The sequence below is a fragment of the Pogoniulus pusillus genome, chromosome 15, assembly GCF_015220805.1.
Source record: "Pogoniulus pusillus isolate bPogPus1 chromosome 15, bPogPus1.pri, whole genome shotgun sequence".
NCBI classification, from domain to species: Eukaryota; Metazoa; Chordata; class Aves; order Piciformes; family Lybiidae; genus Pogoniulus; species Pogoniulus pusillus.
This window is the reverse complement of record NC_087278.1, coordinates 21396593-21410932: the sequence shown is the minus strand read 5'-3', so window position 1 is coordinate 21410932 and position 14340 is coordinate 21396593. Positions and strand designations below refer to the sequence as shown.

At 47.8% G+C, this 14340-nt stretch overlaps 1 protein-coding gene across 15 annotated transcripts in view; it reads right to left on the bottom strand.

The window, feature by feature from the left end:
* ERC1 (ELKS/RAB6-interacting/CAST family member 1) overlaps positions 1-14340 on the bottom strand; it is a 317339-nt gene that overhangs the window by 35649 nt on the left and 267350 nt on the right. For 10 of the 15 annotated variants that reach the window (XR_010305042.1, XM_064155686.1, XM_064155694.1 and 7 more), the window contains one exon: positions 7224-7412. Coding sequence is in view for 9 of the 15 variants with exons in the window: in XM_064155686.1 (XP_064011756.1) it covers positions 7224-7412 (189 nt within the window). In the remaining 6 variants the exon portion in view is untranslated. Of the gene's footprint in view, positions 1-7223; positions 7413-14340 lie in introns of those variants that run through there. The other 5 variants (XM_064155695.1, XM_064155698.1, XM_064155699.1 and 2 more) reach the window with 1 other exon arrangement.

The window sequence follows — 14340 nt, the reverse complement described above, 5'->3', positions numbered from 1 at the left end:
ACTGCTGTCTCAACTAAACACAGCAAATATATATGCACATGAAGGAGATAAATTGTTGCAATTATTACTTCTATTATTGCATTCTCAGAGAGCCCAGAAGCCAGCTGTTTAACTTTATGCATGCCCATAAGATCACAAATTAAATATACCTGACATAAATCAGGTGGGAAAGAGAAGAAGTTAATGGAAAGGCAGTCAGAGAAGAAAGAGAATCACAGAATCAACCAGGTTGGAAGAGACCTCCAAGATCATCCAGGCCAACCTAGCACCCAGCCCTGGCCAATCAACCAGACCATGGCACTAAGTGCCTCAGCCAGGCTTTGCTTCAACACCTCCAGGCACAGCGACTCCACCACCTCCCTGGGCAGCCCATTCCAATGCCAATCACTCTCTCTGCCAACAACTTCCTTCTAACATCCAGCCTAGACCTCCCCTGGCACAACTTGAGACTGTGTCCCCTTGTTCTATTGCTGCTTGCCTGGCAGAAGAAGCCCAACCCCACCTGGCTACAGCCTGCCTTCAGGTAGTTGAACTCTGCAGTAACAGGAGGATGCAGGATGACCAAATGCAAAACACGGGTGAGTAATGTCTTTACAGAAGTTACCCCTCCTCCACCATACAGCAAGAGGAACACAAGTGGCATCTGAAGAAAGGACACAGGATGTTTATAAAACAGCCATTTGTAACTGAGTGAAGTTTATCCCTCTTGCAATGCTGTTTGTATAACAAATGAAGAAGTCTGTTTAATCCTCTCGAAACTGAGCCTGCGAATGGAACTCCACAGGCGTGTCCTGGTGTCCTTTCGGATGCAAAGCTCAACATGCACTTGCTGAGAGCAAAATATACATTATCTGCTGCTTGGAACCAAGCCAGGACTATGTAGCTTATGCAGCAAGTTGTTTCTGATAGGGTGAAGGGATATTATCACCTTTTTTAGCTCCTCTGCTCTGAGCAGAGAGACATTCCTGATGGGCTGCGGCAGGTTTGGTAAGTAGGACTCCCCAGACACTCTGCTCTGGCTAAGGTTGGCACACAGAAGACAACCTTCCTTAGCCACAAAGGCTCTTCTATGACCATCACACCTTCCAAAAAGCACTCTTTCTGTAACTCACAGCCAAAGCACTCACAGGGTCACAGGGCATCCTGGGCTGGCTCAGGAACAGTGTGGCCAGTAGGACAAGGGAGGTTCTTCTGCCCCCGGACTCAGCACTGCTCAGGCCACACCTTGAGTGCTGTGTCCAGTTCTGGACTCCTCAATTCCAGAGAGATGCTGAGGTGCTGGAAGGTGTCTAGAGAAGGGCAGCAAGGCTGGGGAGGGGCCTGGAGCACAGCCCTGTGAGGAGAGGCTGAGGGAGCTGGGGGTGTGCAGCCTGCAGAAGAGCAGGCTCAGGGCAGACCTCATTGCTGTCTACAACTACCTGAAGGGAGGCTGTAGCCAGGTGGGGTTGGTCTCTTCTGCCAGGCAAGCAGCAGCAGAAGAAGGGGACACAGTCTCAAGCTGTGCCAGGGGAGGTCTAGGCTGGATGTGAGGATGAAGTTGTTGGCAGAGAGAGTGATTGGCATTGGAATGGGCTGCCCAGGGAGCAGCCCTAGGGACACCCTATTCTACATCAGGCTGCCCAGAGCCTCATCTGGCCTGGTCTTCAGAGATGAGGCTTCCACCACCTCCCTGGGCAACCCATTCCAGAGTCTCACCACTCTCACGGTGAAGAACTTCTTCCAATCACCCAGGCTGAATCTATCCATTTCTAGCTGTGCTAGTTTGAAGCAGGCTAGAATGTTTTGGTGAAAAGAACCAGATAATTGGCTGAAAAAGGAAAACAATGGTGATGTCTCCTTGCCTCACAGTCTCGCTGAGAGGTATGGGAACAAGAAAGTAAACATTAGATAACACTCACCATTTTGCTTGCACTCTGCTTGCAGGCTTTGACTGAACAGCATCTCCTTAACCTCACTGCCACTAACCTTGCTCCTTAACCTCTTGGCTGCACCTCTTTTCTCCCTGAGGATTGGGGTAAGGTTGAGAGGGGCAGGGGGGAGGTGCAGGGGTGGTTGAGAGCCCCTCCTGGGGATTCAGGTTTCTGGGAGGGGAGTTGTGTTTCTGTATTACTTTTCATTTGTCTATTTCTGTCTATAACTGTATGACTTGATGATCTGCGAGGTCTCTTCCAACCCTGATGATACTGTGATACTGTAAATATCTGCTTGTATATTGTGCTAGCTGTAAATAAATAGCTTCATTTATTTTCCCAGAGCCCGTCTGAGTTAGCTGGGTGTTTCTAAAGTGTGTGTGGGGCAGATAACAGCCAAACCACCACCCTAGCACTGTTCCATTCCCCCCAGTCCTGTTACTACCTGACACCCTAAAAAATCCCTCACCCAGCTTTCATGTAACCCCCTTCAGATACTGAAAGGCCACAAGAAGGTTACTTGGGAGCCTTTTCCTCTCCAGGCTGAACAGCCCCTCACAGGAGAGGAGCTGCAGCCCTCTGATCATCCTGGTGGCCCTTCTCTGGACACTTTTGTGCTAGTTTGAAGCTAGCTACAACGTTTTGGTGAGAGGAATTGGATTATAGGCTGTGAAAGGGAAACAGTGGTGATATCTACTTCACTCATAGGCTTGCTGAGATGGATAAGAACAAGAACATAAACATAGATAACAGAAGACACTGTCTGGGCTTTGGGCTATATCTCTCTCTCTAACCCAACCTGCCATCTGTGTGACTAATGTATCGACTTCCTAACCCCCCCAGCCAACCTTCTAATCTTCCTTGGTCACAAGGCAATGTCTAGGGTATGGTAGGGGTGGGAGAAGGTGGAAGGGTGGTTGAGAGCCCCTCCTGAGGACTCAGGTTTCTGGGAGGGCTGTTGTGTTTCTGTATCACCTTTTACCTTCTCTATTTCTGTCTATAACTGTATATACTGTAACTATCTGCTTGTATCTTGTGCTAAGCTGTAAATAGAAAGCTTCATTCCATTTCCAGAGGGGCTGAGTCTAGTCTGGGTGATTTCCAAAGTGTGTGTAGAGGGGGGCAGGGAACACCCAAACCATCCCAACCTTCCAGCACATCCATATCCCTCTTGTAATAGGTAATAGTTGCTGCAGTTGGAAATCACAGCCCCGACAGCAGCAGCATGAAAATGAATTCTCAGCTAGTTATGAAGAAAATCCCAACCCTCCCCCCCCCCCCCCATACAAAATCAAAGTCAAGAATCTCACTGGTAAGAAGTGGATGCATTGGCACCATTCTTACATATTACTGGTGTTCAGTTAAATGTATCCTCCCTAATCATGTTAGCACTTCAGAACATTCAAGAGGATTAATTTTTTCCCACTGGGGCTTGTGAAGCATTACCTAGAGAAGATCACATTAGAAGAGACAGGAGTGAATTGAATGCACTGGCTTTCAAATCATTTACAAAACTCATTAACATTCCAAAGATGCAAAACAGGCATTCCACGATGGGCTTCAGCAAATCTGCACAGCTGATTCACAGCCCCCATGGGAATGCTTGAGGCACAAAGGAAATCCTGCAGCTAGAAGCAGAGAAGCTGCATGACTTCAATGAAAACTCTGCTTTGTAAATGGAAATCTATCATTAGCTTGTGGGTTTTTTTCTACAGCTGCTTGCTAACTGCAGGAAAGCAGAGGAGACTGCTGCATTTCATGCTAGTTGCTGGTAGTTATGCAGGGGAATTACAAGCAGAGCAGTATCTTTACACAGCTGTGGTGGCAGCGATGCAGAATTAACACACTGATAGCAGAAGACAGAGAAATCCATTTTTTCTCTTCACTAGGACAACCTAGAGAATGACTCTTCTCAAAATGTGCTTTCTTGGCTGTGCAATCCCCCTGGGTGTTGCTAACAGCTGAGCAAAGCTTGAGAAATGCTGTCTTTGATGAGACCAGCAGATTGAACTGAAAAACAACAACCAGAGGCTGGTTTGGGCTGTAAGGGGTTTTCTATTTTCATAGAATCATGGAATCAACCAGGTTGGAAGAGACCTCCAAGCTCAGCCAGTCCAACCTAGCACCCAGCCCTGGCCAATCAACCAGACCATGGCACTAAGTGCCTCATCCAGGCTTTGCTTGAACATTTCTAGGGGTGATGACTCCACCACCTCCCTGGGCAGCCCATTCCAATGCCAATCACTCTCTCTGACAACAACTTCTTCCTAACATCCAGCCTAGACCTCCCCTGGCACAGCTTGAGACTGTGTCCCCTTGTTCTGTTGCTGCTTGCCTGGCAGAAGAGCCCAACCCCACCTGGCTACAGCCTCCCTTCAGGTAGCTGTAGACAGCAATGAGGTCTGCCCTGAGCCTCCTCTTCTGCAGGCTGCACACCCTCAGCTCCCTCAGCCTCTCCTCTCAGGGCTGTGCTCCAGGCCCCTCACCAGCTTTGTTGCCCTTCTCTGGACACCTTCCAGTACCTCAATTACTTACATTCTCTTGATCATAAGGGGATACAGATCTGCTGGAACAAGTCCAGAGGAGGGCCACAAAGATCATCCAGGAGCTTAAGCACAGGCTGAGGGAGCTGAGATGTTCAGCCTGAAGAAGAGAAGACTCTGGGGCACCCTATAACAGCCTTCCAATACAGAAGGGATCCTACAAGAAGGCTGCAGAGGGACTTTTACAAGAATGTCCACCAGCAGGACAAGGGGAAATGCATTTAAACTGAAGGAGAACAGGTTTGGATTGGATCTTAGAAAGAAATTCTTCACCAGGAGGGTGGCAAGACTCTGGAATGGGCTGTGCAGAGAGGTTGTGTATGCCCCCTGCCTGCAGATGTTCAAGGGCAGGTTGAATGGGGCCTTGGGCTAGTTAAGAGGTGTCCCTGTCATCTGATCTCTGAGGTCTCTTCCAGTCTAAGCCATCCTATGATGATTCTATGAGGCAGAAGATATCACCTATCAGCACAGAGCCTGAATCTATGGAAGTCCCACCATAGCTGTAACAGATTAGTCAGGTTACTTCAGGGACACCCAAACTTTGCCCACATCCAGCCCCTGCTTTTGTTTTCAGAGATGCCTCACAGATGTGCTACAGCTTTTGGCATCTGGTGCCACCCAAGGAGGGTCAAAATGGTGTGCCTCATGTTTTGATCTACAACACAGGAGCCACAGTTCCTTAATCTATGAGGATGGTATGCATTATACTGAAGATAATTTAATCTTGCATCAGTGAGTACAGAACCCAAGAGGTACCTAAGAGCCTGACTCTGGGTGTCTAGGGGCTAGCAGTCCATGCAGGAAAAAGGCATGTGTGAGGTCTCTGGATGCAAGTGTAGCTATCCAGTCAGGCACACAGCACAGGCTGAAGCAAAGATATGCACAAAGACAGAGATCTACTCTCCTGTGACATCTAGGCCCTGCCACAGGCATATTTATCTCCAGAGGTCTGCTCTTCTTCAGGATCATAGAATCAGTCAGGGTTGGAAGAGACCACAAGGATCATCTAGCTCCAACCTCCCTGCCATGGGCTTTGTTAGATGTGCTTCTATTGGCCTCCTGCAATTTGGTTGCTGAGCTGCTCTCTCCAGTTTTGGATCTAAATTCAGCCCCAAGTTGAAAGAGCAAAGAAATAAGCTTAAACAGCACAGAAGAAGCAAAGCAGAGCTGAAGTGTCCAGGATACCTCAAGATAGTGCTTCACTGACCTGCAAATCCACTTTTGACTTGCATTAGTGTGTGTGCACGTTGAACACAATTTAGTGCAGATATATGAAAGTGAATGTATAAAACATTGGCATCATTATCCAAAACCTGTGCCAAAAAGGCAAAATTAGCTCTATTTATTTCTGATACAAGTTTCTTATGGTAGTTTCACTGAAAAAAAAAAGAAGGAGAAAAAAGCAATGACAAAAAAAAAACATTTGGCAGTAGGAGAAACATTAAAAAACCTGAGCAGAGATGTAGCATGGAATGTGGGAAAAAACCAGGGTTGTAGGGAATGAGGAATTGTAATCCAAAACCAAGAGATAAAAACTGCCAGTGAATGGATTAAGGAAGCCATCACCAGAGCTGGGAGCAAGGAAGATGATTCCAGTCTGTGAATTATAGCTAGACTGACAGTCTCTGTAGAGACTTAGAGGAGCTGTTATCAAACCCTTCCAGTTCTGTATTCTGACACTGTTTGACACCTAAAAGCAGCCTGTGAGCAGTGCATACTCATGGGTGTGCTGCATCTGGCACGCTAGGTCCAAATGTAGGTATCCAGGTAAGGTGGCAAGCAAGAATAATCCCTGGAAGAACATACTGGTAGAGAAGGCAAAGGCATTGAATTCATTTACACAGAGTGATCCATCAAAAAGTGCCAAATGAAACCTGAATGGTGAATGCTGTTAAAAAATACTTCAGATCCCCATGACTAGCTTAAGTTATAAAGAGCAGATCAAATTTGTCAGCAGATAAAACATGGCAGAAGTGGTACCTTGCAGTTTGATTTCCCATGAGTGTGTAGATGCATGGCCTCAAGCACAGATAAAAGCCTGGGTGAGATTCCATAATAAATGGCAATGATTCCAAAAATCACTGGAGTCCTATTAGCTGAAGAGTGCCTCTTTGCTACCTGTTTTCATCACTTACAGAACAGTTTCACAGAATCACAGAACATTAGAAGTTGGAAGAGACCTCCAGAGGTCATCGAGTCCAACCCCCTGCCAAAGCAGGATCACCCAGGGTAGTCCACACAGGAACACATCCAGGTGGGTTTGGAAAGTCTCCAGAGAAGGAGATTCCACAACCTCTTTGGGCAGCCTGCTCCAGGGCTCTGCCATCCTCACTGTGAAGAAGTTTCTTTTCATATTGAGGTGAAACCTTCTCTGTTCCAGTTTGTATCCATTGCTCCTTGGCTTACTGCTGTGCACCACCATCTACTTGACAGCCCTCAGATATTACATAGAATCTACCAGGTTGGACGAGACCTCCAAGATCATCCAGTCCAACCTATCATCCAGCCCTGTCCAATAGACACTGATCAGATTCCCTCTCAGTCTTGTCTTCTCCAGACTAAGCACCCCCAGGGCTCTCAGTCTCTCTTCACAGAGCAGATGCTCAAGTCCCCTAATCATTCTTGTGACTCTCTGTCACACTCTCTCAGCAGGTCCCTGTGTCTCTCAAACCAGGGAGCCCAAAACTGGCCACAGCACTGTAGTGTGGCACATCAGCAAGACTCAACATCAACAGCTCAGGCTGTTCAGAGCTTCAGCCCACAAACTCACCTGCTCCTGGGTCATCTTCTGCAGCTCTTTCTCCCAAGCTGCCCGGTCATCATCCAGGTGGTAGGAAGCAGGTGGGGTGAGTCCACGCAGAATCAGGGGGTCACGGTCATGGCAGAGGGCTGTCAGATGTCCAATGTACAACTTCAACTTGCTGCGGTTCTGATCAAGTTCTAGGAGGGGCTGAATTATCTGAAATGTCAGAACAGAGACAGTAAGGCACAGCCAGAGACCCACTCAGTGCTCAACCCCTATGCTAACTGGTTCAGTTTCACACTGGCAGAAGCCTGAATGCTCTCTTTCTGTTGCCCCCATACTCCTATCCAACAGCCAGCAAGCCCCCAGCTGAAGCAAAGAAACCAGGGGCACTAGGGGAAGGTGATATGGTGATGGTGGCTGTTTGATTCACGGCTGTGGGTGAAAAACAAAGCAGTATTAAGTGGAACACTTTAACTGTACTGATTCTCCAGCAGCACTTCAGTCAACTATTTCAACCTCCTGCTTTAAGGGCACTGATTGTCCTGACAAGAGGTCTCTGTCCACAACTAAGGAAACAGCAATGTAGATATCAACTCATTTTGCCAACAAACTTTTTCACTGCAATTTAGGGATGCAATAAAGACATTCCAAGGACAGTAGCTGTAAATGATGCTGTTTGTTTCTAAGATGGAGGAATCTCTACTGTAGAAACTGGATAGAGATGGATTCTACATACAAATATGACACTTACATCGTAAGATACAGTTTCATGTCATTGTTCCATAGGTAAGATGTAGTCTCCCACAGTTTCTAAAAGGTAATGACCTTCATTTATTATCCAAGTCTGTCCTTTCTTTCTTTCTTTCTTTCTTTCTTTCTTTCTTTCTTTCTTTCTTTCTTTCTTTCTTTCTTTCTTTCTTTCTTTCTTTCTTTCTCTCTTTCTCTCTTTCTCTCTTTCTCTCTTTCTCTCTTTCTCTCTTTCTCTCTTTCTCTCTTTCTCTCTTTCTCCTCTTTCTCTCTCCCTTTCTCTTTCTTTCATTCCTTCTCTTTCTTTCTCCCTCTCTTTTTCTTCCTTTCTTTTTTCTTTCTTTCTCCATTGCTCTTTCTCCCTTTCTCTTTCTTTCTCTCTCCTTTCTTTCTTTCTTTCTTTCTTTCTTTCTTTCTTTCTTTCTTTCTTTCTTTCTTTCTTTCTTTCTTTCTTTCTTTCTTTCTTTCTTTCTTTCTTTCTTTCTTTCTTTCTTCCTTTCTTTCTTCCTTTCTTTCTTTCTTTCTTCCTTTCTTTCTTTCCTTTCTTTCTTTCCTTCTTTCTTTCCTTCTTTCTTTCCTTCTCTCTTTCCCCCTCTCTTTCTCCTTTTCTCTTTCTTTCATTTTTTCTCTTTCTTTCTCCCTCTCTCTCTTTCTCCCTTTCTTTCTTCTTTCTCTTTTCTTCTCCTCCCCTTCTTTCTCTTTATTTCCTTCCTTCTTTCTTTCTCTCTTCCTCCCTCTTTCTTTCTTTCTTTCTTTCTTTCTTTCTTTCTTTCTTTCTTTCTTTCTTTCTTTCTCTCTTTCTCTCTTTCTCTCTTTCTTTCTTTCTTTCTTTCTTTCTTTCTTTCTTTCTTTCTTTCTTTCTTTCTTTCTTTCTTTCTTTCTTTCTTTCTTTCTTTCTTTCTTTCTTTCCTTTCTTCCCTTTCTTCCCTTTCTTCCCTTTCTTCCCTTTCTTCCCTTTCTTTCTTTTTTTCTCCCATTCTCCCTCTCCTTCCTTCCTTCCTTCCTTCCTTCCTTCCTTCCTTCCTTCCTTCCTTCCTTCCTTCCTTCCTTCCTTCCTTCCTTCCTTCCTTCCTTCCTTCCTTCCTTCCTTCCTTCCTTCCTTCCTTCCTTCCTTCCTTCCTTCCTTCCTTCCTCTAATTCTACACAATAGACTACAAAACCAAAGGCCTTCAGTAAGTACTATTTATTTCCTTATACTTTACCCAGGTCAGTTTAATCTTTGCTCCTCACTGCAATCCCAACTGGAGCCATCCAGTTTCTACAAGGAGCATTTGAAGAGCCATTTCTTACTAAAACATAAAGCTCAAGTGCATGAATACATAACAGGAACCCCTCATTATGCCCTCTCACAAGAATACTGCTTGGTCTAGCCTTAGGTGTCTGTGGGCAGATAATCACAGTAACACAAACCTGCAGGTGATGAACCAGCAAGGAAGAATTGGGCTGAGTGCCTCCACTCTATCATAAAGTGATGTGCACCAGCCAGGAGATCTGGGAACCCTTGATCAGAGGGCTGCAGCAGCTCTGCTATGAGGACAGGCTATGAGAGTTGAGGCTCTGCAGCCTGGAGAAGAGAAGGCTTCAAGGAGCCCTTGGAGTGGCCTGCAAGTATCTGAAGGGGGCTACAGGAAGGCTGGGGAGGAACTACTGACAAAGTCTTGTAATGACAGGACAGGGGGGAATGGGTTTAAACTGGCAGAGGGGAGATTTAAACTGGATGTTAGGAAAGGTTTCTTTGCAGTGAGGGTGGTGAGACACTGGCACAGGTTGCCCAGGGAGGTTGTGGAGCACAGAATCACAGAATGTGTATGGAGAAGTGCGACAAAGCTGGTGAGGGGCCTGGAGCACAAAGCCTATGAGGAGAGGCTGAGGGAGCTGGGGGTGTGCAGCCTCCAGAAGAGGAGGCTCAGGGCAGACCTCGTTGCTGTCTACAACTACCTGAAGGGAGGCTGTAGCCAGGTGGGGTTGGTCTCTTCTGCCAGGCAACCAGCAGCAGAACCAGGGGACACAGTGTCAAGTTGTGCCAGGGGAGGTCTAGGCTGGATGTTGGGAGGAAGTTGTTGTCAGAGAGAGTGATTGGCATTGGAATGGGCTGCCCAGGGAGGTGGTGGAGTCACCATCCCTGGAGGTGTTCAAGCAAAGCTTGGATGAGGCACTTAGTGCCATGGTCTGGTTGACTGGCCAGGGCTGGGTGCTAGGCTGGACTGGATGAGCTTGGAGGTCTCTTCCGACCCAGCTGATTCTATGATTCTACTATTTGGTTTGCCCACAGAGGATAATAATGGAATATCACATCTTTAAAACCATATTTTGGAAGACTTTAACAAAACAGTTGAGGGAGGTGATTCTCCTCCTCTACTCTGCTCTGCTGAGACCCCACCTGGAGTACTGCACCCAGTTCTGGAGCCCATATTGCAAGAGGGATGTGGAGATGCTGGAGTGTGTCCAGAGCAGGGCCACGAGGATGCTCAGAGGGCTGAAGCAGCTCTGCTGTGAGCACAGACTGAAAGAGTTGGGGCTGTGCAGGCTGGAGAAGAGGAGGCTCCCAGGTGACCTTATTTCAGCCTTCCCGGATCTGAAGGGAGCCTACAAAAAGCTGGGGAAGGACTTTCCAGGCTCTCAGGGAGTGACAGGACTGGGAGGAATGGAGCAAAGCTGGAGGTGGGGAGAGTCAGGCAGGATGCGAGGAGGAAGTTGTTGAGCATGAGAGTGGTGAGAGGCTGGCATGGGTTGCTCAGGGAGGTGGTTGAGGCCTCATGGCTGAAGGTGTTTAAGGCCAGGCTGGATGAGGCTGTGGGCAGCCTGCTCTAGGGTAGGATGTCCCTGCTCCTGGCAAGGGGGTTGGAATTAGATGATCCTTGTGGTCCCTTCCAAACTTGACTGATTCTGTAATTCCATGAATTTGCTTTCTCAGGGACAGTTGCCCTTCCAAAGCACATTCCCTCCTGTCCCCTTCCCCCTTCCCTGCAGCTGGAAGCAGGCAAAATGAAGCGTGTGAAAGTTCTTAACTAGCAACCCTCCCAAAGCCCTCAGCAGAGCAATCATTGCCCTCACCTGGGATCCATTAGAGCCTGCCAGCCAAGTGGGGAATGCCTTTGTCTGCCTTCTGCCATATGGAACCTAAACCAGGCACTTAGCAGGGGGCACTGCGCTCCCCACGCCGCACAGCCAGCGCTGCCTTATCTCAAGAGGGTGGAAGAGCATTTGCTAAGTGGAAAGGCAGGGCAGTGCTGGACCCACAAAGCACAGCCCCTTCTCAGGATCACTTCAGAGCTGCAGAGCTGTCTAGGAAAGCAGTGGGGAAACAGACCAAACCCAGGAGCACTTTCTAAAGCAGCCCTGCTTCATTAATTGCCCTGAGAGGTTTAGGCCATCCTCATCAATGCATGGAATGAAGTCTGCTTAATGTACCCCCAGGGTCAGAATACTGTTAATGGCCAGCTGAGGCCGACAAGGTGTTTCACTAAAAAAGGCAATCACTACAACTCTGAAGCAGAGACAAGAAATGCCTGACAAATGCCTGCTACGACCCCAAACCATCTCTGCCAACTGATAAAGGAATGTGGGAATGTATTCCAAAACAAATGCAACTTGGAAGCGACAGGTTCAGATAGTTTGAGAGCTCACAGGTTGGTTTCTTTAATCTTGGCATGGCAAACATGAATCTAGTTGCACTCTTTCAAGTCACTGGTGCAATAAAAAAAGAGTTGCTTCTTCAGTACTGCATGGGAAGCTTGCTGGTGCTTGGAGTGCTCAGCTGAAGTCACAGAATCACAGAAACAGGAGTAACTCTTTAAGTTTTTTTTGTCATAGAATCATAGAATCAACCAGGTTGGAAGAGACCTCCAAGCTCATCAAGTCCAACCTAGCACCCAGCCCTGGCCAGTCAACCAGACCATGGCACTAAGTGCCTCAGCCAGGCTTTGCTTCAACACTTCCAGGCACAGCAACTCCACCACCTCCCTGGGCAGCCCATTCCAATGCCAATCACTCTCTCTGACAACAACTTCCTCAGAACATCCAGCCCAGACCTCCCCTGCCACAGCTTCACACTGTGTCCCCTTCTTCTGTTGCTGCTTGCCTGGCAGCAGAGCCCAACCCCACCTGGCTACAGCCTCCCTTCAGGGAGTTGTAGACAGCAATGAGGTCTGCCCTGAGCCTCCTCTTCTGCAGGCTGCACACCCCCAGCTCCCTCAGCCTCTCCTCACAGGGCTGTGCTCCAGGCCCCTCACCAGCTTTGGCGCCCTCCTGTGGACACCTTCCAGTACTGCAACTTCTCTCTTGAATTGAGGAGCCCAGAACTGGACACAGCACTCAAGGTGTGGCCTGACCAGTGCTGAGTCCAGGGGCAGAATAACCTCCCTTGTCCTGCTGGCCACACTGCTCCTGAGCCAGCCCAGGATGCCATTGGCTCTCTTGGCCACCTGGGCACACTGCTGGCTCATCTTCAGCTACTATCTACCAGTACCCCCAGGTCTCTTTCTGCCTGGCTGCTCTCAGCCACTCTGGAGTTTCTGCTGATATCACAACTAACATAGGAATATTTACAGAATCACAGCAAACATCCAGTTGGAAGAGACCTCCAAGCTCATCCAGTCCAACCTTAAACCCAGCACTGCAGGGCCAACACCAAGCCATGTCCCTAAGCACCAGCTCCACAGGCTGCTGAAACACCTCCACGGATGGAGACTCCAGCACTGCCCTGGGCAGAACATTCCAAGGGCTGAGAACCCTCTCTGGGAAGGAATATTTCCTAGCATCTAGCCTGAGCTTCCCTTGCTGCAGCTTGGAACCATTTCCTCTGCTCCCGTCCCTTGCCACCAAGCAGCAGAGGCTGCCCCCTCCTCACTCCAACCTCCCTTCAGGGAGCTGTAGAGAGCAATGAGCTCTGCCCTCAGCCTCCTCTTCTCCAGCCTGCACACCCCCAGCTCCCTCAGCCTCTCCTCATAGCCCAGGTGCTCCAGACCCTTCTCCAGCCTCCTTGCCCTCCTCTGGACATGCTCCAGCCCCTCAATGTCCTTCCTGGAGTGAGTGGCACAGAGCTGAACACAACACTCATCCCCTTTTAATGTGAGTGGAATGCTTCACTGGAAGCACACACACACAAATGCCAGAGTTTAGCAATCTTTTCTCCACTAATAACATAGAAATAGAATGCAGAAACTCAGGGGATGTTTTTTTCCCCTAAGTCATGAGCCAAAATCTGTATTTCTGCAAACTACAGAGTCACAGAAACACTCAGGTTGGAAAAGCCTCCTTGCCCTTCTCTGCACATGCCCCAGCCCCTCAATGTCTTTCCTAGTGTCAGTGGCCCAGAACTGAACACAAGGAATATATAACCCTGATAGAATGCATCCATTTGTGCTGGAGAATGCAGTCCTTACAGAATATTGTAGGAACTGACACTCATTAGTGTGTATTAATGAGTACTAGTAAGAAACTGCAGCTGTGGGCTTGAGAAAGAAGAGTGAGCTGGTTTGGGCTGCCTCTGGCCAGCTTGCCTCCTCAGCTGTTATCAGGCAGCCTAGAGGACATGCATGAGGAAGTTCAACTGCAGGGGGAGATGAAGACCCCAAAGGACCCCCAGAGGAGCCCTGCAGTGCACAACGAGCATGCCTGCAGGAGATTTACACGTGGAATGAATTCCTAGAACTCATAGGAATATGCTAATCATTTCTTAGAAGAATTTGACTGGCTTGGGTACACTCAGAGGTGGAGAGATCCTTTAGGTGTCTGGTGTTGAGGTCAATAAAGAAATGCCTGCTGCCTGCCACCTCACTCTTCTCAGGGAGCTTCTTTGCCACAGTCAGTACTGCTGCATTTAAATGCATATATATAGATAAGAAAAGATACTTGTTGCTGAATGGGTTTGGAGAGACCTATCTAAATAGTTGGTTACTGTTACTGTGAAAGATGAATGCTTCTCCCACAGAGAGCCTGTGGTGGGGAAGAGTTTGAGCAGTGTCTAATGTAAACATGCAAGCCCACACATGTGGGTACAGGAGAGAGAACAGCAGCCAGTGGATGCTGTAAGGGCAGCAGTGTTCATCCCAGGCAAACGTCACCCTCGACTATCCATAGATGTCTGCAGAGCCCAGCGTGGCTTTAATCCGTGTGTAGTTAAGACTCACTCATCACAACCACTGCCTTTAAATGACAGGTTCTGCGGGCAGAAGGGCCAAAGACCTGGCTGCCTTTCTTCCTGCTGGCAGTCCTTTCCTCTCTGAAAGGAAGCAGCCACTCTTCTTTTGCAGAACCGAGTAATTAGCTCAATTAATTTCAGAGAACACCTTCTAAATTACTACTTGGCAATATCTCTGCAGCTCCCACCTTGAATGAAGCTTTATATGCCCACCTCAAACTTTGTCTGCTCTTCCAGCTAGTTAGACTCACA